Source organism: Phallusia mammillata, chromosome 3, assembly GCF_965637545.1.
Source record: "Phallusia mammillata chromosome 3, kaPhaMamm4.hap1.1, whole genome shotgun sequence".
NCBI lineage: Eukaryota > Metazoa > Chordata > Ascidiacea > Phlebobranchia > Ascidiidae > Phallusia > Phallusia mammillata.
This window is the reverse complement of record NC_137254.1, coordinates 9,957,933-9,984,325: the sequence shown is the minus strand read 5'-3', so window position 1 is coordinate 9,984,325 and position 26,393 is coordinate 9,957,933. Positions and strand designations below refer to the sequence as shown.

The following is a 26,393-nucleotide window of genomic DNA, read 5'->3' as shown; positions in this document are numbered from 1 at the left end:
TTGCTTACGTTGATTCGGCAGAGTTGTAAGTCGGGCCGGGCTTTTCGGGCCGGGTTTGGGTCGGGTTCGGACTTAGTTTTTTTTCGGAAAACCGATTCGGGCCTGACTTTACACTATGTGTCAGTATTTAAAAAAAATTAGCCTATCTAGCTAAATAGTTGCCGGACATGACCTAATATCAAACAGCCCTAAAACGCCAATCTTTATTGTGTTTGTTATATTGGCCTTTTCTGAGGCTTTAATATATTAACCTGTTAATCAAACTTTCGGGCCTAAACAGGCTTCGTAATATTGATTCGGGTTCGGGCCGGGTTTCAGGTATGTCACGCATTTTGCGGCCTAACGTGCCGCGAGTTTGGACCCATTTGAACGCTACTATTTTTATTGCAACCTGCATGCACCCTATTTTAATTTGTGTACACCTATTTTAATTTTGCTACATATGCAATCTATTCCGCAAAATGCATTGAGAAAATTTTAGTAACATGAACAAGGACAAAAATAAATCATTTGATTTGAAGTATTTCAGACATTTGGATATGTTCGACAAACATTGCTAGGAGCATTACGTTGTTGATTTTTTTGTGTGTGTTCTTATTTGTGCATGCCAGGGTCTTGGTAAATAGTCTACCTTAAGGTTTTAGCCTGCACGCTTGCGAAGACAACACGATTGGCAGGTTCTTGCCACAAAAAAGTTTGTTCAAAATGGGCTGGTTTTAAACGGTCAATGGCACCGTATCTTGTAGCCCGTTATTTTCAGGTCAAAAGTACTTAAAGCTTAAAATGGACAGTCATAGGGGCATTGCTAAGTGTTCGGTGTGCGTCATTGCAAACAATAACAAAACTGCAGTCGCGTAATATACTAAGAACCCTGTCATGCGAACGTCGATGTCAGGTTGTCGAAGTCGGTCGCAAATCCCGCATTGCTTCTAGTTCATTTCACAAAAAACGGCGTTGGATTATGTAGTTCGGTTGAGGACGTGCAAAACTCCCCGGGTAACTGAAGTGTAGCATCATACACCAACTCTGCGGTCGAACACGCTGTTACTATATCCCATTGGCTCCAAAACACGAACGAGCACAAACATATTTAAACGGCTTTCGCGAGCGAACTTTGATTTGCAGTCAGAAATCGCTCGCAAAGCTTCAGTTTGTTCAGGTCAGCAAAACGAAAATGAAAAACGACCGTCATACTGATTTTCATGGGCACAATCCTAAACGTGATAAAAGGAAGTCGCATTAGGTATACCTTATTGGCTTTAAAACACGAAAAACCCAAGATAAAAGTAAACGGTTTTCATGAGTCAACTAGAAATAGCAGTCAGATACTGCTCGCAAAGTTTCAGTTTGTTCAGGTTAACAAAACAGAAATAACATCATATTTATGTCCGCAGACACGACCGTCAACTCGATAGAAGCACGTCGCTGTTGCCATACCTTATTATCTCTAAAATACGAACGAACTGAGAATCGGTTTGCTGCAAGAACCTGCCAAATCTTCAAAAACAGCTCGGAAAGTTTTGGTTTGTTGAGGTTAGCAAAACGGAACTAACAAGCGACCACTATACCGTTTTTCGTGGACATGACAATAGTAAATGTCGGTTTCAATATACCTAATAAGTTCTAAACCACGAACGAACTGAGATATAATTAAACGGTTTTCACGAGCCAAGTTGGAATTGCAGCAAAAAACACCTTGAAATTTTCTGCGATTCCTATTAATTTTTGATTGACGCTTCCCAATCCTTGTTCCGCTTCAAATAATTCAAACCTGACGTTTCAGAGTTTAGTAAATAAAAAGGCACATCAACTCATACCACGTAAAGTAAAACGTTAATTTCCACAAATGAAAAACATATGATGGAATAAAAAGCAAGTTTCTTTAAAACAAAAACAACCCACACTTAACCGCATATAGCACTTTTGCATACACTAATTTAAACGCGTTTTTCCAAGCGAGCTTCATGCAATCAGCCATAGCACTTCGTCGTATTGCATTGTATGCCGAAATACGAAAGCGTTGACCAAACAATCGTCGTACAGGCAACCGTTGCTCTCTGGAACAAACAAGGAATTTCGTGCAGTCTGCAAAAGTACTTATTTATATTGCCCTGACTTAATAGTTTTGTCATTAGTTGAGATTGTTACATCCACGACTATGCATGTTCCATGCACACACATTTTTTAAACAATTTTTTGCAATCTAATGACATTATGATGTTGCAATCTCCAAACCATATCTTTAGGGTATGAAAACGTAGTCCATTTCACCAGTTGATGTACCTTTAAATATTTTTGTGCGTTAGAAAACGAGTTACATTGCCAACAAATGTCAGCACAACTGCTTACTATATTTAAATCAAAGTGAGACACTTTTTGTGTCAGCTGAAAAGAAAAAGTAAACAAAAACCAATATTAAACCCAGAAAGATGTTACTGCCGACGGCCACAAGTTATCCATTCTGAAAACGTATGTATTTCTGTGCAAATAGGAATGAGGAAAATTAGCATTTTTTTGCCAGAAACAAATTACATGACTAGACTTGTGATCTTGTTTTGCGAAAATTTTCTTTGCAAAAAAACAATACATCTTTATACGGCAAATACTCGGAAATTGCAGTGGCATTCGAATATTTAAGCATAATACGCAGAAATTTTAAACTGTTAATTTAACCATGAAGGGCTCATTAACGGACGAAATTTACTATCTTGGATCCCCGTTCTTGAGTAACAAGTACTGTACAACTTATATACACAACACAGTATGAGATCCTATTCTATAAGCAACGATCATATGTAATGCATGGCAATGTCGTTTTGAAAGCAATATGGGTTTGCTTTATGCTTTTCCACTAGGTGTCTAAACAGAGCTACTCAAATCAAATTTTGAATGGAAATTGTGTATTGATTCCGTCTTTATTCTATATGACGCTGAAGTTAACACAAGGGTCATATAGTTACCATAGAACATTTATATGCACAAATTTGGACGTATGTTATCCAGGCGAGCATTGTGCATTCAGACAAATCTCTATGTGGCATTGGGTTGTATGCTATATACATAAGCGTTTTGACCGGTCGTATCGCTTAGTCAATAGTTGTACTTGCTACATGCATGACTATAAAGTTTTATTGCTCATTTAAAAAAAATTTGACGATTTTATCGTTTCTAAACAAGTTTATTGTAACAGAATGTTTTCTTAACAAGTGAGTAAATTCAACAACAACTGTTCAATGCATACAACAACTTAAACGTGTTACCAGGTGGGATCAAAGTAAAACACACAAATCATAGCTGAAAGAAATAAAAACGTCCACGCAAAACCGCATACATTGTCAAACAGTGTATTTCTTTGAGGAAGCGAATAATGAAACCATCAAACTCTCATCATACGCAAAATTGCATATTTTATGGGAGTGGGGGTAGGTTGTGATCTTATTTTAGGGAAACTTGCTTTTTATTGCAAATAATATGTTTTCTGTTGTGAAGAATTAACGTCTTGCATTACATGGTGTGATATCTTGTTCTATAATTAAACCCTGAAACGTCAGGCTGGCAATATTTGAAGGCGAACAACGTTTAGGAAGCGTCAAACAAAAAATAATGGGAATCGCGGAAAATTGTGTAGTTCTTGTGCCTAACAGTTCGGCAAAATTTTCATTACTCGTCATCATAAATGAATTTGTTCTAAAACCAAACCGTTATCAATAAATTTGTTCAGAAATCAAACCCTGTAAGATTTGGAATGTTTTATACAGATAAACCATCAGGAAATTTCAATCATACATTTACCATCGAAAAGTTACAGAAACGTTAATCTGTTACAAAGAAAAGAAGTGAAGTGCATTTTTGCATTTAACAGTTTATATTCTGTGACAAACTGTGTAACAGTTTTTGAGAACTGAATAACTTTAAATATCCGTTTTATAATTAATTGTTTACATCTCTACATAACCAACAGATATATACATACCTACGTGGGAGTGTTTCTTGTCAAACGCGCCACTTCGTTTTAAATGTGGAAAAATCGTTGCAACCCAGTTTGATTAAGTTTTAAGTGACTTTAGGATTTTAATAACAAAATGTTTCTAATATACCAACACAGGAATGCTTGAACTATGCTACCAACTACAAGGAAATCGCATTTGCATTCGATATTTGATCATCATTCACAGGTTTTATAAACGAAATATAACGTATTGGATCCCCGTTCTTGAATGACAAGTACAAAATTATGAGACACAGTTATGAGATCACATTTTGTAATGAATGATTATGGCAATAATGCATAGCAATGTCATTTTTGAGGCAATATGAATTTGCGATATGCCTTGTCGCTTGGTGTCTAAACAGAACTACTCAAATCAAATTGTAAATGCAAATTTCTGCTTTGATTCCGTATTCATACATTTTGAAGCCGAACATAACACAAAGGTCATACAGGTTACCACAGCACTTAACTGCAACAAATTTAGACGCTCGTTTTCCAAGCTAGCTTTTGCAATCAGCCATGGCCCTTCATTACATTGTATTGCAATTTCTGCCTAAATACGAAAGCGTTATGCAGTTAACCATTGCTCTACATTACAAGCATAAATGTACACGGCTACAGCGGGTTTCCAATAATCGTGTACTTCAGCATGGTACATATTGACGTTTTAATAATTGTGAAAACCCGATGCAACCAAGTTTTTACAATGACTATTTTTCGTGATTACACGATTCAAACACTATAATGTTTGTGAAAAACAACACAAGAATGCAATAATTATGTTATAAATCCAATCATTTTTGTCCGAAAAACAAGTTGAGCATTAGAAACTTTATAATTTTAAAATTCTATGTTTCTGTGCGAGTAATAATGAAAATCAGCATATTTTCACCTGAAACAGACTGCAGGAATATTAAGTGATGACTAGTTCTTGTTTTGTAGAAAATATTGTCGTACAAAACAATATGTTGTTATGTGGCATATTAAATTCCTGTGTGACATGATATGAGATTCTGTTCCAAAAATAAACTCTGAGCAGTTCGGTTTGAATTTTTGATGCAAACCAACAGACATGAAAAACCGAAATTTCCAGAATCGCAAATATTAATTTCCAAAATATACCAATGTAAGCGGATTTCTATTGCTGCAGACAATTCACATACCTTTGCAACTCAGCATCAACATTTCCGAGTAATGGTCCATTTCAAACATCTGTTCATTTAATTTTTTTCACTTTCTATTTCCGGTTAACTGATCGCCACAAAATTAAAATTGAAACTGAAAACAGATAAAGTTTTATCTATTTTGCAAGTTGTTGCAGACAACAATTATAACTTGACTTGTGAAAATCGTTCATTTCTATTTCTTTTCGCTGATTCAATAAAATCATAAATTTGCAAGCACTTTGGACTATATTTCTAGCTTGTGAAAAACGTTAAATTTTATCTCAGCACCCTAGTGTTCTGAGGGAGTCAGTTATTTATACCAAAGCGACTTAAGCAAACGTTTGCTCCCAACTTTCGTTTAACTGTTGGCAACATCTTGAAATTTTGCCAGCAATTTGTTTCTGTAATTTTAGGTTGACTTGAGAAAACGCTTAACTTTATCTCAATCCGTTCGTGTTTGAAAGATATTTAGTTATGCCAATAGCGAGTTTCTTTTATTGCAGGAGTGGTCTTGCTGCGCGAAAAATGAGAACGTTTGTTTCTGACATTTGTTTCATCCGATGAGTGAAATAAATACCACTTTGCAAGCAATTTGTGACTGCAATTCCTACATGGCTTACACAAAAAGTTTAATCTTATCTTAGTTCGTTCGTGTGTTGGAATCATGAAGGTATATTTAGAGCGACCTGCTTCTATGGCAATGAAAGTCGTGCCTGCAGCGATAAATACCATGTTATTTCTGTTTAGGTAACCTGAACAATCTGAAACTTTGCTAGCAGTTTCTGACTGCTATTCTAAGTTGACTCGTGAAAATCATTTAATTTTATCTCTGTTTGTACGTGTTTCACAGCAACTAAGGTATACAGAAAGCGAACTATTTTATCGCTTTAACGGCCTTACCTACAAAGATAGGATTAATGTTCGCTTGTCATTTCCGTTTCGCTAACCTAAACAATCTGAAATTTTGAGAGGATTTGCGGACTGCAATTCCAAGTTGCCTCGTGAAAATCGGATAATTTTATCTCAATTGCTTCGTGCTTTGGAACCAATAAGGTATGGTAACAGCCAGGTGCTTCTATCGCGTTAACGGTCGTGCCTGCAAAATTAAATATGATGTTATTATTGTTTTGCTTACCTGACCGAACTGAAATTTTGCGCGTAGTGTCTGACTGCAATTTCACGTTAGCGCGTGAAAATTATTTAGTTAAATATCATTTCGCTCGTGTTTTACAGTTAACGCGGTATAGTGAAAGCGAACTAATCTATCGCGTCAATGGTCGTGGCTACGAAAATAAATATGATTTCCGCTTTTTCCACTCCTTTCGCTAACATGAACATTCTTAAACTTTGCTAGCTGTTTCTGACTGCAAATCCAAGTTGGCTCGTTAAAACTGTTTGATTTTTTGTGTGTTCGTTTTATAGCCGATGAGGTATATTAAAAGCGACATATTTTATCGCGTTAACGTTCGTGTACACAAAAATAAATATGATCTTCGCTTGTCATTTGCGTTTCGCTCAACTGAACTGAAACGTTGTGAGCTGTTTATGACCGCAATTCCAAGCAGACTAGTTTGATCGCAGTTCGTTCGTGTGTGTTTCCGTTTCGCTAACGTAAAATGATACTGGAAAATTGGAAACATTGCGAGCTGTTTGTGACTGCAATGTCAAGTTGCCTTATCAAAACCATTTAATTTTATCTAACTTGATTCGTGTTTCGAGCAAATAAGATATGATCACTGCGACGTGCTTTCATGGCGTTAACGGTTGAGACTGCAAAGATAAATATAATGTCATTTCTATTTTGCTAACCTGGGCATTTTGAAACTTTGCAACTTTATTAAGACTGCAATTCCAAATTAGTTTTTAAAATCCGTTGATTTTTTTCTGATATCGTTTGTGTTTTAGAGGCAATAAGGTATATTGAAAGTGACCTGTTTCGATATCGTCAACTGTCGTGCCAACAAAAATGAGAATGATGTCTACTTACCATTTCGGTTTCGCTGACCTGAACCAACAAAAACGCAGTAAGCTGTTTTTGACTACAATTCGAAGTAGACTCGTGATAACCATTTGATTATATCTCAGTTCGTACGTATTAGTTTTTGAGCCAATAAAGTATGGTAACAGCGACCTGCATCTATTGCGTAAACAGTGGTGCCCACAAAAATGAGCATAATGTTCGCTTGCCTGTTCTGTTTTGCTAACCCAAACAGACTGAAACTTAGCAAGTTGTTTCAGAATACAATTTAAAGGTGACTCGAGCAAACCGTTTAATATTATCTCATTTCGTTTGTGTTTTAGATAAACTATCAGGCAAATTACGGTCAGGCAATTAGAAGTCAACGGTCAGGCAATTAGAAGATGTTATTCCTATTTCGCTAACCTGAACAATCGACCGTTTGCGAGCTGTTTTAGACTACAACTCCAAGATGGTTCGTGAATACCTTTTAATTTTGTCTCAGTTCATTCGTGTTTTAGAGCCAATAAGGTATACAGAGGGCGAACTGTTTCCATTACGTCAACGGTCGTGCCTAAGAAAATAAGTATGATGTTTGTTAGTCGTTTCACTTTCGCTAACCTGAACAAACTGAAACTTTGCAAGCAGTTTGTGACTGTAGTTGTATGTTGGCTCCATCAAGCCGTTTTATTTTATCTCCTTCCGTTCGTGTTTTGAGCCAATGAGGTGAAGTTACCTGCTTCAATCGCGTTAACGGACACCTAATCCACAAAATATGTTTATATTTGCTTGTCAGTTGTCATTTCTGTTTTACCAAACCGAACAAACTTAAACTCCGCAAGCTGTTTTAGACTGCAATTCAAAGTTGGTTTGTGAAAACGATTTAATTTTGTCTTAGTTCGTTCCTCTGTAAAGCCAACAAAATATGCCAAAGCGACAGTTTTTTGTCTTGGTAATGATAGTGCCCCAAAACATAATTATGATGTTCGCTTGTCATTTTTGCTAAACTGAACATTCTGAAACTTTCCGAGCTGTTTCTGTTTCTAATTCCAAGTTGGCTTGTGAATTATTTATAGCGGTTATTTATATCAAGAGAGAATTCTATTTCTAACACCAGCGGTCATGCTCGGCGAAAAATGAAATTGTTTATTTCTCATTTTCGTTTGCATTTCGGAAGAAACGAAAAATTTGCAAGCACCTAATGACTACAATTTGATTTTGCCTGTGATAAATGTTTTATTTAATGTCAATCCGTTCGTGTTTTAAAACTTGTTACGTATGACAAGAACGATTTGTTAAACGGTTTTTCTGCGCAAACAATGAAGATGATAGCTTCTCATTTGCGTTTAACACTAGAACGGCCGAAAAAAATGTATACCTCCAACAGCCGATGGTGTCGAAAACGACACCATTATTAAATTTCAATATTTTTTATTAATTAACTTCAACGGAATATGTATAAACTGAACATAGGGCATGTTACGCATGTACTTGCAACGCTACAGTAAATTTACACTTCATGACGTTGCTCAGACAGTTTATTCCCAGTAACTAAAAAGCAAAAATATTGTATAATAGGTCAGTTTCCAAAGTACAACATTTTGTTGGCTAGCAAATGCAAAATAAACTCGTATATGTCCTTTTCAGTGTAAACAGGTTTACAGCAGTCAATATTTTTAATTTTCCGAAGTGCAATTTTTGCATAGTGTAAGCTTCCAAACGTCTTCTCCACACACTCCGCAAGTTGGCCTGCCACAGTGGGTGCAAGTCGTAACTGTGTTGTTTCTGCAACCCTGTCCTGAACATTTCCTTCGCTTTCCGGATGGTGTTCGCAGCATTGGATCCACTTTTCGCACCACTTGCTGCCGCTTTACCACATAAGCTTCCTTCAAACTCTCTATAAGTTGAAGTATGAAGCTTCGTCGGCTAATGTTGCTGCCAGAACATTTTTTGTACAGAATCCAGGAGTTTAGTGCTGCTATATCAAGTAGGTTTGTCCAAATAGCCAGAGGCCATCGTCTACTTGCTGCATGTGTTGTGTATTTTCTCGCCATTTGGTCGAAAACATCCACGCCCACCTTGTTTTTGTTGTAGAATTGTATAACAGTCGGCTTTTTCTTTTCCGTTGCATCGGTGCTTGGGCTATCGTGCATTGTTGACAAAAGATTAACATTTTTCTTTTGTTTGCACTCTTAATTCACAAACATACAGTTTTTCGGTAGGTTGTAGTAGAACTTGCTAGAAAACTTTTCTTTTTGGCCGGTGGTGATCTCTTTTGGAAGTCCTTTGCTGTTGGCACGTACCGTTCCTACAATAGTCATATTTCGTTCACTTAGCAAATCAGCAAGATGCACACTAGTGAAAAAGTTATCTGTTGTAATGTTGTATGCACCATTTCGATCCAAATTTCTGGTGAGTCTCATCACAACGTCTTCGCCAAGCGGTCTGCCATTCCCCTGATCCTTTTCTATAGCGCCGAGGTATGGTAAAATATTACAAACGTATTTGGAGTTTACTTCCGCTAGTACCCAAAATTTCACACCAAATTTGTCCGGTTTGTTTGGCATAAAAACAATAAAAGGACATCGGTTTTTCATTGGAAAAAGCTGCTCATCTACTGTCAAACTCCCAATCAGGTCTGTAGTTCCTTATGCAATTGGAAACTAATGCTTCCATTGGCTCACGAATGTGTATAAATTTGTCGGTAATTAACCGCTCACTTCGACAATCTTTGTTGTCAAATCGAATAAACTTTTTCACTTCTACAAAGTCAGCTCTTGGCATAGTCTCCCTGAAGATGGGAGGGCCGTATTTTTCACTCCATAAAAAGTCAACAGAATGGCTTTTGCCGTAAATACCTCTTGCATACTGCAAGGCGATAAAGGCTTCCAGTTTGTCCATTGAAAACTCGAAGTTTGGTGCAATTTTTGCAGCTTCTCGCACTGTATGTGCTTTTATGTTTACCAACATAGGATTGTCGACGAACAATCTCCAGCAATCATAAGGGCTACTACCAGCCTTGTAGCGAACACTGGGATTGACACCTGACCTCACTCGCACTAACTTCGAAGAGCTTGAACGTACTGTCCTGGCAGATAGTAAAGGGGTCCATGTCTCTCCGTTTCTTGCCGTGTATTGGGATGTAACTAAACATTCACTATCATTTTCATCCTCTGATGAAGAACTGTCTTCACTGCACAACTCCTCATCACTCGAAGGCTCAATCTCACATGCTAGAGAATCTTCCGTTTCATCAGTGTTGGAATCTTCATGAAGGATTGTCAAAACTTCTGCTGCCGTGTATCTACAACTAAATTTATGCAAAGACATCTTATCTACGTTTTAGCTGCACTCTATCTGCAAATAGTCTTTGAGCAGCAAAGTATAACAAGGATTTATAGTATATTCTACTTGGATAAAGTGGGTATATGACGTCATAAACTATGGGTAAATGCTATATGAGTATGTAAATGAGATGGACCAACACGTTTTTATGAAAACATGGTTTCTCCCCAGTTCTATGCTAACAACGAAGGTTAACAACGAAGAGTACAAAACTGTTTTCCGCCTAAAATGTTATGGTGTCGATTTTGACACCACGGCCGTTAGAGGTAAAACAGGTTGTAAAAAAAAATTGGGAAACACAGTGTTTTCAATAAAAGTTACACATACTCTTTCATCAAAGTTAGGAAGCTACTGAAAGTTTCATATTGAAGCAACTGTATCTACTAGCAAAAAATACACATCGAAATTCAAAAGGTGTCGATTTCGACACCACGGCCGTTCTAGTGTTAACAGATCATATCAAACCAAAAGGCAAGCTGTTTCCGACTACAATATCATGGAAAAATGTGCAAACCGTTCAAATTTATCTGATCCATTAGTGTTTTTTTACATAGTTAGAATAAATCGTATAAAAATCATCGGATGAAACTAAATCATTGTATTTTTCTGCCAGTTTAAGGTGGCTGTACACAGACTGCGTATTCCGTCAACGTGCGTAAACGCATGCGAAAAACGGTCCGTAATCTGACGTGCGTAAACGGACCGAATTTACGTTCCGAAAGTGACTGCGTCTGGTGGTATACACAGAATCCGAACGATGCGATGTTTCGCTTGAATGAGTCCTACTCCAAATCAGTTGTTTAGTTGTTCAAAGATGGAACAACGCTAATTTCTTGCATTTGGGTTATCACTGTGGTGGTGGGATTTTAATATTGCTGAACTCGAACACACCGACCAAAAATGCATTTTGAAATGTTTACAATCGGCATCATCCAACCCTTCACATTTGCTGGTGACAAACTTTGCTCAAATAAGATAGCAGTACAATAACATCGTTAGTGGAAAACAAATGTCACAAAATATTTTTTTTTTTTTTCAAAATAACACTTTTGAAGCAGACAAAATAAAAAAGTACAAACACACAGTGCACATGAGCAACATGTTAAAATGGTAAAACCAGTGATGAAAACACTAAAAGATTTTTTTTTGTTTATTTACAGAATGCTTCATACTTCTAAAGAATTTCATTTTCTTTTAAAAACCCTCCTGTACCCTCTTTTGATTGCCTCAAGCATTTTCTTCTTTTGGAAAGATAAAAGGCAATCCTAGCATCAGTAGGTGGCTTCTTATGATTTGGCAATGTGCTGCTTGTTGCCTGCAGGTCTCCTACAAATAACAAAAACATAAATGCAAAAGTATGTACGAGTTAGTTTAGAAATACTTTTGTTTATTCCATAAGTGCAATCTTTCATTTTATTTTACTTCTGGTTTGTTTCCATCTCTCACATTAAACACAAACCTTGGTTACAAATTACAATAAAGATGTGAAAAATACACTATTTTTGATCAAAATTCTTTCCCTGCAGTACTCTGATAGAATATTGTTTGAGTCCATGCCTTACAAACATATCACATATAGTAGGTTTATTACAAATATGGAGCATAAATCATTTAATTTACATACCTGTGGTGTTGTGTATAAATCTTAAACCATTGGATTTTCTGTCTTCTTTTCATGTAGATGTCGCATATGTCACTTTTCTGTCACATTTTTTCTTGAGAAAAAAGTAACAGGCGGGAGTCACGTATACCTCACAAAATGTACATTTGACAAGCAGAATAAACCCTTCCCAATGTACAATAAAAAGTTGTCAAAACAATTCATGGTAAAAGCCACAAAATTTCTATCACCATTAAAAATGTATCCACATTGTTACGAAAATTAGTTAAAAATTACCTGTTAAACCAGGGGCGGGCAACATACGGCCCGCGGGCCGGATCCGGCCCGCGACGGGATTTTGAGCGGCCCGCAGACAGTTTCTGGTCTTACATGATAAAGTGACCAGCGGCCACAGTCGGCCGCAATCCCCCACTACTTGCTTACTACGTCAAGTTATATTTGTACGGACAGTAACGTTACCCAATAGCAAACAAATTTCCCGCCGTTGTTACCATTGAACCATATATCTTCCATTGTTACGACATAACTGCCAACCTTATATGTGACCTGCTTTCACGGTTTCCTTTGTTTCCACACGTGTAGCCTAGTTAGTGTTTCAGCAGTATCTAAGTCTGTGGTGAATAATTTTATGTTATATCAGTTAGAATTGTTTGGACTGTATTGTAATTGTGACGTTCTTGATTGTATTTGGTTTAGGTCAGTGGTTCTCACACTCGGTTTTCGGGGCCGCATGCGGCTCCCAACTACTTATTTTGCGGCTCGCACCAGACCTCAGAAAACCACCAAAGATTGCTATTTTAGCTTTTAAAGTCATAATCTTTAGTGATTTTCTCAAGGTTTCGTTTTTTTTGCGGCTCCCTGCACACTTAAAAAAATACCATTTGACCCTGACAACAAAAAAGTTTGAGAACCACTGGTTTAGGTGGTCAAAAATCCGTTTTAAATCACTGGATGAATACGCTATTAATGTATCGATTCGGGAATCCGGCCCGCCAAGTACTTCATTTTACCATATCAGGCCCGCCGACTGGAGAAGTTGCCCGCCCCTGTGTTAAACCAAACTCTGCTGAAGTTGAAATACAGGCATTCATAAGGTAGATTTCTCTCCAAAGCAGGTTTCTCTCCAACTAGTTTTTCTTGTTCAACTTGATTTCTTTAGTTGATATTGGATCAAAGGACTCTACAAATGAACTTAAAATGTATAATTCATAGATTGTTGCAGAAACATCAACCAGTACTTAAGTGTATGTGAACAACAACTATGGATGATTTCATAAGCAACATCCTAAATATTAATACAAGATCCCCTGATGGCATATATGCAGTTTCCTTTTTCTGAAATTTGCGACCAATGACATTAACTGCCAGAACTGAGTTATGAACTGACTCTTTCCTGACCCCTTTGTTTCCCGGAAAGCTATTGTTACTTACATTATTAGCTTTTGTATCCCGCTATTGTTCTGCGCTCCAGTCGAGTTCGAAGCCTGTCTTTTTGCCGATTTACAAATAAAACCTTGCATATTACTTCACTTTTATTTATTATTACAAACAAGAGGGCTTCAAGTCTTGCGATTTGATCAAAATAATTGATGCTAATCAACCTATCTAGAAATATCTCTCAGTTTTGCACTATCACTAGACATAAAATCGCATGCGTACGTCCGAAAAAAAATAGAACATGTTCTATTTGTTCGGATGGCCATGCTTTAACGTCAGTTTCGTCCGTTTTCGGACAAAACGCATGGTTCGCATTCTGTGTATACACGTCGACGGAAGGCGATGGACCGAAATTTACGCGCGTATACGCATGACGGACGAAAAGGGACCGAAACGGATCCTGTGTACAGCCACCTTAAGTCAATCTCTAAGCGAGTTTTTTCTACAAAGGGATTGGTCGTGCATTTCATGTATCCCCTATATATTGCTTGTATTCAATGACACAGTCAATTGATAAACGCTATTTTAATGTCCGACCATGCACGTACAAAGTTTTACTAAGTTATATGTTTTTACTTTTTTCAGTAGATTTCAATTATTCTTAACATGTCATTAATCATTAATTTTATTAAACAATATATTACCTGTAAGTTTTATGCGATGGATTGTGACGACAAAAATACGATAGATAGTGATTTTGTATTTTTGATTTGGTAAAATACTTTTTAATAAAATCGATAATCAATGACAGTACAAAAATCTCATTTTTTATTCTGCTTCCTTAGTTTTATTTTTTCTGCACTTTGTTTTCTCAACGAGATGTTTAGAAGATTTTTTCGTGAAATAGTGTAGGGTCAAGTACTATAATTTAACCATAAGTAGTGTGGTTTGGAACATTTAATCTCCTTTTTTCATTTGTTAGCCGTTACAGAAGTCCTCAAATTATAATTATATTTGGAAAATAGTCTGTCATAGTGTGATATACAATTTTGTAATAATGCCATTCGACATATTACAGAGACTATTTACACGGGAACAAATGTTGTGATTACCTTGATGAACGCAACATTGTAAGAACGGAAATCCTAATTATCAATTGAAAAATAGAAATTACTTCAGAATCATGGAAGATAAAAATAAGCCAAAGTTTCAAACAAATATTTTGTCGAGCATCCAGGCATTCGTGTTATTCCCAATACAGTATTGGTATTTCCAATACATCAAGAAACTTTATGATTAATTCAATACTTAATGTTAAATTTTATGCTCATATTTAACAGAAGTGTCTGCCATAGGTGTCTTCTATGTGAAAAATCTCTTTGTATTGGAAAGGACATTTCCAATTTCGGTGCTCAACTGTGTGTGATGGCGATGTCCAAATGACTGTTTGTGTTTAAATATATATATAAATATGCTTTTAAATATACCAAGACATAAACGACTGTAGGATTTTCCTGTTGTCAGGATTTTTGCTACTGCAACCATACTGAGTGGTTTTACATAACGCATCAAAGTATCTATATACCGAAAATAATGCTAAAGTATGTTTAGCAAAACAGTTTGGATTTGTATTGTTTATGTCCACAACGAGCTGGTATCATTATGGCAAACAAGTTTTAGCCAGTATATTAAACCAAGTCGAAATCCTGCGCAAGGTCTTTGTAGGAAGAAAAGATTTCAATGCATTAATACTAATAACAAAAGCAAAACAACCCAACAGCCCGAAACCGAAACCTGCAAACTGACACACCTATTCACACTTAAACGCGAAAACGTATTTACACTTTATTAAAGACCACGGTTCAAACAATTTACCACAGGTTGATTTTGCACATAAATGCAAAAGAACAATCAACGTGAAAAACGTGGAAAAATCATCTTAAAGAATTAAAACATTTTCCAGGAAGTGAAACAGTAAACACATGAAGATAAATATGTACATTGCTCTCAAGAGATTGTCAGTTCGGTATACGAGTCCGATTTGTCAATCCTACCACATGGTCATGTATCATTTAAAGTGGCGTTTCGTCCACTACTATCACGTTCTCTCGTCTGTCGGCTTCTGGCTGTTGACGTGGACGAAACTCACGCAAACGCTCACGAATATGATCATACAGCATTTTCGGTGCGTTAGAGTAGATGAGAGGATTAAGGGAGCTGTTGATGGGAAGCAGGATTATTGCCGAAACTGCGTAGATCACTGGAGGAACAGTTGTTCCACCGAAGTTCAAGAAAGCCATAATCGAAATTGGAATCCAGCAGAAGAAATCAGTGGAGATCAGTCGTATGATTTTCTTTTGCATTTCTGTAAAATACGAAACAGTTTCACTGTGTTGCTTTTATACACAAACACATCTTATTAGGTTTACCTTGGTTTTGTTTTTCCGCTATTGGGTTTCTCACCCTCTCATTCACTATACTGCCACTGGACGTTGACATTTTGTAAATCCAAATGTGCGTCACTGCCACAAATAAAAAAGCCAAGAAGTTGAGTATGATGATACCAAGTGAATATGCCCAAGCCTTGTCTGTTGGTTTCACGTAAAGTTTGCTGATGCAAACGCTGTTGGTGCTGTAGTATCTATGAATAATATATAAAGGTGTTAAAACAGTCAATACTTTACAACCAATCAGTATTGCAACTACATACCCGAAATATCCTGCAATGTCAAACATTTCAGTGTAGTTATAATCTTTGAGAACATCCACAAAATCCGTCCAGGAATAAGCATTTTCTAGCTTTGCAACTGAAGTTTTATACTGCTGGGAATCGTTGAGAGTGAAATTATGTTGAAAATCTACAAACTGCTCCATGAAATTCTCCATGCCTACACAAAATACAACATTTTAAACCGAATCAATAAATATCTATGATTTGAATAAATGTACAAAATCTTACTTGAAAAGTCCACTGCAGCACTTTGGAAAAACGGGTTTTCCTTCATCCACGCTTTGGTTTCAAACAAATGTTGGAATTGTGATGTGAGAGGAATAAATGCCAGAGTGAATGAAATTGACCACGACAATAGAATGGTAAGGATGAGGATGACAATTTTAAGCTTTGGGTGTCGAGATGCGTTGAAAGGCTGCAAAAAATGTTTATTGTTTGACAAAGCAAGGATCTGCATGTACACCACTAAATTACTCACGTATTTTACAGCATAGAGTCGAAATGATGTCAATAGAACCATTGTAAAAACTGATGTTTCGCTGGAAAGCAAAACCAATATTCCCATTGTAGTGCAACTTCCACTTGACCTCCAAACAAGGTCATTGGCGCAGTATTTTCCAGAGTAGTGAACACCAGCTGCGCCCAGCATGAGCAGATAAACTCCCATGAGCAGGTCAGAAACAGAAAGATTGAGGACAAGAAGATGGTAGGTGTGAAATACTGCTCTTTGTAATTTTGTTGTTATCAAAGTTTTTGCTTCCGTAATCATGACGACCTGTTATATAATTGCAAATTTGAACGTAATACTTCTTGTGTTATTATTATTTTTCATTTCATGGGATGTAAGTAGAACAAGTCTAAACATACCAAATTTCCAAGGATTGCAAGAAAGCCCATGATCCACACAACAGCTCGTAACAGTGGATTAGCAATCAGCTCGTATCGCGAGGAGAAAATGTTCTCATCTGTTCTAGTCGACTTTGATGGACATTCGTCGCTCCAGTCAGAACAATCGCCAAATCCGTTGAATTTCTGTTGGTTTGCAACATTTTATGTTTAAAACTGGAAAGACCTAGTATTCATTTAATGTAGTAATACTTTTTCCTTTTTAACAAAGAGTGGTTGTTTGTTTTCGCAATAAAACCTTCCGTCATTCGTGCAGTTTATTTCGTCACTTCCATCATCGCAATTTATAGTGAAATCACAAACCTCTGCGTTGCTAATGGAAACCTGAAAAAAAAAGAATTATGTTGCAACAAAAATCATTATCTGATAAAACAGCATACCTTATCTCCATTTAATGCTGAGCAATAGAATCTATCCTGCTTTGTACAATTTTCAAGTTGTTCGTCACTCTTGTCTTTGCAATGGACAAAACCGTCGCAAACTTTTGAACGAAATTCAGTTGGAATTTCCGATGCAGTTTCGTCACTTCCGTCTTGACAATGCATGACGCCATCGCAAACTTGAGATTGAGGAATGTTAAGAAGCCCGCCGGTCGTGAGACAATGTTTGCGATGTTTGCAAAGACGAGGATCCTCATCGTGAGTGAAGGATCGATAGCCGTATTCAGCACTATTTGAACAATCTATTTTGCCGTCGCACAACAGTTCGGGGTTTGTATACCATCTCTTCCAACCGAAACATGCAAAACAATTTTGTCGATAACAACTGCACAGACTTGTTACCTTACATGTGTTGTGACAAACAATCTTGTATAAAAAGTGGCTATGAGTATTACTTGAATTTGACGCGCACAATGGAAACATAAAGTACATATTTATCATAAAGTGTCGGTTCTTGATCCAGAGGAGTAAGGAGTCTTTCCTTAATCTGCGACCCGAACAGGAAATTTCGTAAAAGTAAACTCGAATCAGTACCAAAAATTATAACAACGAATTTTAAATTACTACAGCTATGCGCATAGGCGCCGATATTTACAAAACTGCAATGTGGCGGACGTAAATTATGACGTGACTTTTCGTGACGTCAATAATGCGTGCAGCCACACGAGCTCCAACTCAAAGCACAATAAACTTTCAATAGAATGCAACGTTTGTCAAATTCTAAAAAAAACTAAACTAATGTTCATTTGAAACACTTTGCTTTAACGTTATTATTAGTTTAGCAAAGTTTAGAAAATGTTTCGTCAAGTTGTTGCTCTTGTGTCACTTAAAATAACCTGTTATTACAGTACAATGGCGTTGTACACATTAATGGCCATACATTACACTGCCAACAATTGTGTGTTTGATGCCATAAACAAAGCACTAACCAAAACAGGATGCAGTTTCGACACGTTTTGTTGCTTTTATGCTAGCATCCTCGTTTAAAAGCAAAATTATTCCCAAATTTCTTTGAATTTTACGATGGTTCGTACTATACCGCTACAAACAAAACAAAATATCCACGGTGGCCTCCACCGTGCTTTGCAAACCCAAGGTGGAGGCGCTACCCCGCCACCGTACACTCGGCGCCTATGGCTATGCGGCTTAGTCTGGTGTCGTGCTCGAATTAAGTTGGGGAAACACCCAGTTGTCCGCACACCCGTTTCAATAAATTTGTTAAAACTCGACTCGACTTACAACACAGTGGTAATACGAAATTACAAAAAACGCAAAAAAATCAAAAAAATCCAGGGCATACTTAGTTGAAATGCAAATGATGAAATAGAAAAGTTCATAAAGACAACATAACGAAAAAGTCCAAATACGTAAAATCAATTTAACAAATAAAGTAAATGTTTATTGAAGTTGTAGCAATACAAAGTATGTCAAGTATCAATGGTGGTGCTTATCGACCAACATAAAGGTGGAAACAATTCGCAAATCAACATTTATGTAATAAGGAGATTATTATTTTCTGAGAGTTTCTTAAAATCGCAACAGTGTAGAATTTGAAACCCTTGTCACCAGTGTAAAATCTAGTGTCCTAGGTTTAAATATTTGGTACAAACTCAGTGCGTATAAGCAATTTTTTAAACCATAAACAAAATTTTAAGATTAATCTTTATCAGATTGGGACAAATTGTTCAATTTTACATTTGCAAATTTTCTGTCAGCATCGTGAATTTTATTATTGTGTGGCAATGTTAACTTAAATTTTCGACGAGATTATAACACCGAAGCGTCAATCGTGGTTTTTGTGTGTTATTATTGTACCATTTTTCAAATTTCGTGGCGAGTACCAACTAACTTGTCTCCACACATTATATTTCTCTGTCGCATTTCAGCAGAAAAATTTAAATCCACAGGTCAGTGGGATAACGAAAAAAAGTTTTTTTCTTCTGTCGTTAACTATTATGATTATATTATTGTTTTTTTTTAGTTTTGTTCAATTTCTAAACACCCACTACCAGAATTTTGTCCACTAAAATGCAAAAATGTTACGACAACTTTATTTCGTTTCATAACTTTCACGCATGCTCCTACAACTACTGATCCAACTACAATTATGTACCGCATTAAAATCGTGAGATGACATACAAAATCACAGGATGAAACAACTTAACACAATTTATATACTTACGTCGTATTCACAATACCAAATGCCTTTAAGAATGGTGTCGGTTGTTGTTGAGTTTGAGCAATCGGCCTTCACACTCTCACTACCACTAAATATATTCACATTATTTACCACAAAATCATTCACTTTTTCCATGTTACAAACAAACGAATTTAAAAATTGACCATAATATGCGACGTAAAAAACTGTTTTCACACGTACATTGAAAACTTTCCACAATTCTTCACTTGGGTCCTTTCACAAAGACACTCATCGCTCTTATCAGGACAATCGATGACATCATTACACACACTTGACCTTGAAATAATCATGGGGTCGTTTATGCACTGGAAGCACAAACTGTGATTGAAGGTGACAGACGGAAAACCGCGAATATCTCTGCAAAAGAAAGGAAACAGTTTCAAAACTTGGTTGAATCGCTTGGTGTTACTATCATTTAAACATACCTGGGATCTTCTGTTAGTTTTTCGCCAACAGATGTAAAGCAGAAATCAGCTGAATCGTCGCAATCCTGGATCGTATCAAACAACAACTGCTGAGGTAATGTACACGTTTTGCCGTTTCTGACACACTTGAAGCCGTGTCCGTTTGCCTGGTGTAACGAAGGGCAGTTGTTACATTGCTCGCCATCACACACAGATGAACGCTTCCAGCAAACTGATTGCGAACACCAAAAGTGGGAGGGACAGAGATGCTCACAGGGGGAATTTCCATCACATGGTGCATGTGCATCACATACGTCAATTTTTGTCAATGCACAGGAATTGTTGGTTGGATCCAGTATATTGTGACAAACTCCATCAATGTCGAAACAATAACATCTATTTCTTGAACTAAACAAATCATAGCGTTGCTACAGGAGTTTTCAAACAATAAACAATCAAACGTACCTCTTACGCTTTGATGGGAGTTTGAGGTTTTTACACTTTTCCGGAACCTTTTCATCACAACTACATTCATCACTCATATCCGGACAGTCTTGGACGCCATTACACACACTTGATCTTGCAATGATCATTGCGTCATTTTTACATTGAAAGCACAATTGATTGTTGAATGAGGAAAACGAGAATTGCCGAAAGTCTCTACGAACGCAGTAATATTTATCAGATTAACAAATGACCAATATATATTACAGATGTGTTTGCCTGTGAACTTACAGAACGGTTGCAGATAATTGTGAAATGTGCTTATGTAATAGTGGCGTTTATAGGATATAAACGAAACTATAATAATGGTAGAATTCTGATTCGTATCTGTCTGGTTATGTCCACCGCAAAATTTGCAATCAAACGCTGTAAGCGTCTCGTATATATATTTGATCGAAATTTGTGTGGAAATTGATGTGGTTACGCTTCGTGTACTTCCCTTAAGGTACTGAATCGCGTACCCTCATTCTGCAGTCATGTAATTCATTACATGTACCCCATTCTTTGCTGTTTTGCCCTTTGTGATAATCGGCAATTATCCAAGCTATAAATGCTTGTTTCGTTTAATCGTTATTCATTCTACTTTACCTATTGAGCCAACGGTAAAAAAGAAACAGAACAGAAATGGAGATTAGACATACCTTTTCCGAGTTTGACGTTTACTATTAAGCTAATTTGTGAACTGATGACTTCTTTTTACTTTTTTTTACAATTTTAATCGCTGTACGGTTTCTTTATTCCAAAGTTACACTAAACCTGGGCTTCTCAAACTGTGGGTCGCAACCCCAATTGGGGTCGCAAAGTATAATTTTGGGGTCGCGAAACATTATGCGTTATTATGTCAGTCACCATAAATGACATACCTGCGTACATTTATTATTTAAATATGATTCCCGTCTATAGGTTATACCAGGGGTGCACAAACGTGTGCGGCCATGAACATGTTTATTTAGATATATGTACTGGCGGCCGTGACGTAAATGAAAATTCCTTTGCCAAATATTTTGATTTTCAAACTGCTCAAATCACATTTTTGGAACTTAATAGATTATTACCAGCCTAGTAGCCATATGCGCCAGAGTTTTTATACCTATTGTGTGCAAACAATGCGAAAAAGCAGATACCACAAGCGTCCCAATATAGATTATGACGTCATAAAGCAAAGACTGTCATCAAGTTTTAGGCATTTTAGTCGCCATTAGATGGTATATATATATATATATATATAAACATATATATATATAATATATAAGCATTTCTTTACATCAGTAATTTTAAAACACAAGCAAGCAGGCAATCGACGATCGTTGGTGAAATAAAGATCTGTGATGCGGCCGTCATAGCGAAAAGGTTGTGCACCCCTGGGCTTTACCCATCAAGGGGTCGCGTAGAAATTTCTGTTTTAAAATGGTGTCGCAGAGCAAGAAAGTTTGAGTAGCGCTGCACTAAACAATCAAACACGAATCAAAATATTGTTAAAGAGAATTTGGTGTTTACCTGGAATCTCCATTTTCGGGAGTGAAACATAAATCAGAGCCATTGTCGCAATCTTTCACTCCGTCCCACAAGAATATTTGCGGAAGTAAGCACATTCGGTTGTTCTTGACACATTTAAAGCCGTATCCGTTATTCCAGTGTTGAAACGCAGGACAATCATTGCAGGGATCGCCATCACACACAGTCGAACGCTTCCAACAAGTTGAATTCGGACATCGGAAGAGTGAGGGACATAGTATGCCATCACAAAGTGTTTTATTCCGACATGGAATGTTACCCTGGCAATATTCTAGTCTTCGTAGGGCGCACACTTTACTTAAACTGTTAAGCGTGTTGTAGCAGCTGTAAAAAGCAATTATTATGAATTGAATGTTACAAGTATCCAATTATTGAACATGATAATTAACGAAGTCCGTAACATTTATATATTGTAGTTTTAACATGGCATACAAATAAAATCCTCATTATTCACTTCAAATATAACTGTGCAGGATTGATTTTCCCAGAATTATCGCAGCTTCTTAAGGTAATTATTTACAACATATGATGTGAAGTTAATGATCACATTTGTTTATGATTAACAAACATGGTTCAGTTTATTGATATCATTTCAATCTGCACTTGTTGGTTTACTCGACATGTACTTGTCGCACTTGTAAATTGTTTTTAGGAGGAACTCAAAATATAAAGACAACAAATAGATTCGAACATGATTGACATTACAAATATGAAATACAGCTTTTGTTGTCATGTCGCTCTTATTTTGGTAACAAAACAAGAAAACGTAACGTTTACCTGATGTAGGTTGATGTTAAGTTTCCAGGGTAGGTGGAAAATGTGACTTGTTTCTCATCACTTCCGTCATGGCAGGCCAGATTTCCATCACAAAACCCCCTGGTATACAAAACTCTTCGACCATCTTCGCAGTGGAACCCTGTAACAAACACAAACATTATCGCGGATTGTTGACGTTCTGTTACATCACAGTGACAATCAGTAAACGTTCTAATAACCAGTTTTCTAATTTTTACAAAAGTTAGAGAAAGTTGCTAATGTTACTAGCAATTAAGCATTCGATTGACTAGTTTGAAATACCATGTAAACTGTTAAAATTGTTTGCATATAAAATGACAGCACGTTGCGAAGAAATGGTTATATTTAGGGCTGTTATCAAATAAAGGTTTTTAATTTTTCAAATAATCAAATAATTTTTTTCCTTTCAAATCAAATAATTCAAATAATTTACAATACCGGATATATAAGTCCCAGCAGAGTCATTATTAAATAAGGATAGTCATTAAATCTAGGCTACATCTTTTTTTCTGTTTAAAATAATAAATTAGTGCAGATAGAGAAAAGCTTCAATTATCCTCCGTAATTTGACAAAACCCTATGTACATATTCCGTGGGTATTTTTACGCTATTACAACATCTTTTTCTTGGATACTGGCTGAACTGAATAGTGATCTGTACCATTTTAATCACTTGTCTGAAAAACTTCAATTATTCCTGGGTGTACCTAATACCGGAATGAACAAAAAATTATCATGCTTTTTTGTCCAACATTTTTGGGGGAATGGGTAATGAACATTAATATAAGGCTGAAAACATATGTTTAAGTGCTTCTGTGTAACCGAAATTTCATAAAAAGTCCCCAATGTGTTCAAATAAATTGATTTTGTACATATATCGAGGTGTAGTGCATAGGAAAAAAATGTTTGATTATTTAAAACAGCGTGGTCCAACTGCAGGCCCGCGGGCCAATTGTGGCCCGCGAGATAATTTTGTTAGCCCGCGAATTATAAGTCCCAACATTTTAATGACAACTATAAGTTTTGTTTTCAATAATTCAATGTTTTTAAAATGTGAGGATTAACACACACTAAATACTGTAAAATCTCGTATTGTGACGCATGACAAGGCATTGTTATGTAATAAAGGGTTTTGCTTCCATAAACCGTTCAGGGGCATTTTTGCGTTAGAGTGGAAACTCAATGTTTTTGACAGCTTCTACTTAGTAAATAACTATAAAATATGAAATAAAACTTATCTACATATAAAAAAGGTACATAGTTACTCTAGAGTTTGACCCAGAAAAGGTTTTTTCTGCAAATATTTAAACCTTGGCCCGCGTAGTAAGTTAACGATTTTGAATGGCCCGCAACAAAATAAAGTTGGACCACACTGATTTAAAATGAGTAAAAAATTATTTGATAAATTTTCAAATAATTAAAAATTTCAAATAATCAAATAATTATTTGTTTGATAACAGCCCTAGTTATATTGTTGTAAAGTAAATAAATCGAGTGCGTGAGAAGGAAAATACACTGACACCATACCTCACGTGAGCCGATAATTTGCTTAACACTATAGGTCTCTATAGGTGGCACAAAGAGCACTTGCGTCTATTTAATAATATATTTCTGATAAAATACTGAAGGTTAGTACTGTTTGTTTTATTTGAAAAGGATTTTTTTTTAACAATTACAATATTTATTATTTTTATTAAGTTTAAAACCTACTGATTTAGTTTTCAACACGAAACCTGTTCAACAACTATTTTAATAATTCAGCACCTTGCGCTACTTATCGGTAGTTAGCAACTCTTCGGCTAACATTGGTTATGCTGTGGCGAATGTGTTCGGCAGACTGCGGTAACTGTATAAACAACGCTTATCGGATATAGCATCTATAAAAGCATGAGGAATATATTAATATACTATTTTTCACGGTATTATAAGAAATATTATCACAGTATTTACTTAGTATATGCGCATTGACACGAGACAAGTTTTGAAATACGCATTTTAAGAGACTTTAAAAAGGCTGTACACTAAGGTCAAGCAAAGCAATTAAGCACACTTGGGCACAAAAGTGCTCCACGATTTGTTTAGTTTACTTTATCATGATGTTGGGATAAAATTGTAACCAATGAAATATTTGATTGAACGGATCAATTTAAAGTTGTTCAGCAGATTAAGTTGACTTTATGTAAACTTACATTGACCCTGGGAAACGCTGCACGTAGCGGGTGCAATAAACAATATCAGAATTGCAGCAACAAACATCATGAAGAGATTTCTAAAGAAAAAAACAAATATTAGCAGATGTTGTGAACAAGTTATCTGTTTACTAGTCACTCAAATCTTAATAACAGATTTTAATAACATGACTGCATCATGCTGTTTTTATGTTCGATAAGTCAATCACTTTTTTGCTGACAGTGGTGTTATTCATGTTTACATGCTAATCACCACATAAAAGCTATTGTTATCTAAACGGCGAAAATTTACACATAAACACGCAGAAAATAGTTCAAGGGGTTAAATTGCCTTTTTTTGGTTACGGATTTTTTTGCATTTGTTGTCATTTCTGCTATTTAAGACTTCAACAAATGTTTTTCTGTGTTTGCAGTAACAAACAATTGCGAAGTTCAGACTTCGTAGGGGCTTCCAATCTTAAACAAATCACTTCGTAAGTGGGCTGTTACAACTATGTGGGTTGACTTATATTAGTTTAATTGTTTCGAAAACCGTTTACATTCCTAAGACAATTTTTGCAACTGCTTACGCAGAGAATGTGTGAGACTGTGGTTGTTGCAGCGGAGATGTCATTGCAACAAAGTTTGGGTGGTTAGGTTTCTTTGGAAATAAGAAAGACATTTTTCAATGTGACAAAGCCATATGCGAGGGTTAGGCTCGTAGGTCAGGTTTTTTTGGAATCTTCACAAGATGCCAAAACGCAGTGGATAATTTGTTTTGAAATTGACATAAAGTACTAGTGAATCGTCAAAAATCGCAGGGAGGAAAATCACTTAGATACTTAACTACACTAGGTTCGTGAACGCGAAGCCTAAAACTTGTTGGTAAAGCCGTCAGATTATTTGCAAAATCCAGTTAATCACATAGTAATGTTTAAATATGGGTTATGCCAGGGGTCACCAAACTTTTTTCACTGCGGGTCGGATAAGTTTAATAATGATTCGCGCGGGCCGCATGGTTTGCACGCCCCAGCGCCGTCTTTCCAAACTTAGCCCTCGAGGCGATTTTTATAGGGGAACAAGAGATGGTCTTTCTACAATCCTATTTAAAATCTGGCAATGCGACTGTTAAATTGTACAGTTGGTCTCATTTTACGAGCAATGCTTGTACGTCACAAGTAACAAAATAAGGTAATTATTTGCGCACATTTAACACTTGTAGTCTTGTTTGTGACGTAACAAACCGGTTTGGATCAATCTTGGGCGTTGTAATT

At 36.4% G+C, this 26,393-nt stretch overlaps 2 protein-coding genes and 1 long non-coding RNA gene across 3 annotated transcripts; all 3 read right to left on the bottom strand.

Moving 5' to 3' along the window:
• Positions 1-1,816: 1,816 nt before the first annotated feature.
• LOC145218149 (uncharacterized) lies at positions 1,817-7,421 on the bottom strand. Its single transcript, XR_013857547.1, has 2 exons — positions 7,145-7,421; positions 1,817-6,253 (listed from the first exon to the last, which is right to left on the bottom strand). It is a non-coding gene; the product is annotated as an uncharacterized LOC145218149 (long non-coding RNA).
• A 7,752-nt stretch (positions 7,422-15,173) lies between these two features.
• On the bottom strand, positions 15,174-17,777 carry LOC145220466 (G-protein coupled receptor GRL101-like). The gene is made up of 8 exons (XM_080087672.1): positions 17,475-17,777; positions 17,287-17,418; positions 17,056-17,220; positions 16,667-16,963; positions 16,417-16,603; positions 16,168-16,345; positions 15,887-16,098; positions 15,174-15,822 (listed from the first exon to the last, which is right to left on the bottom strand). Exons 1-8 carry the CDS (start codon positions 17,637-17,639, stop codon positions 15,530-15,532), a joined length of 1,629 nt encoding a protein of 542 aa, XP_079943798.1. The 5' UTR covers positions 17,640-17,777; the 3' UTR covers positions 15,174-15,529.
• A 1,854-nt stretch (positions 17,778-19,631) lies between these two features.
• Positions 19,632-23,092, bottom strand: LOC145219460 (uncharacterized). The gene is made up of 6 exons (XM_080086825.1): positions 22,935-23,092; positions 22,140-22,481; positions 20,604-20,798; positions 20,160-20,546; positions 19,915-20,091; positions 19,632-19,801 (listed from the first exon to the last, which is right to left on the bottom strand). The coding sequence occupies exons 1-6, from the start codon at positions 23,090-23,092 to the stop codon at positions 19,705-19,707; spliced, it is 1,356 nt and encodes a 451-aa protein (XP_079942951.1). The 3' UTR covers positions 19,632-19,704.
• Between the last annotated feature and the right edge of the window lie 3,301 nt (positions 23,093-26,393).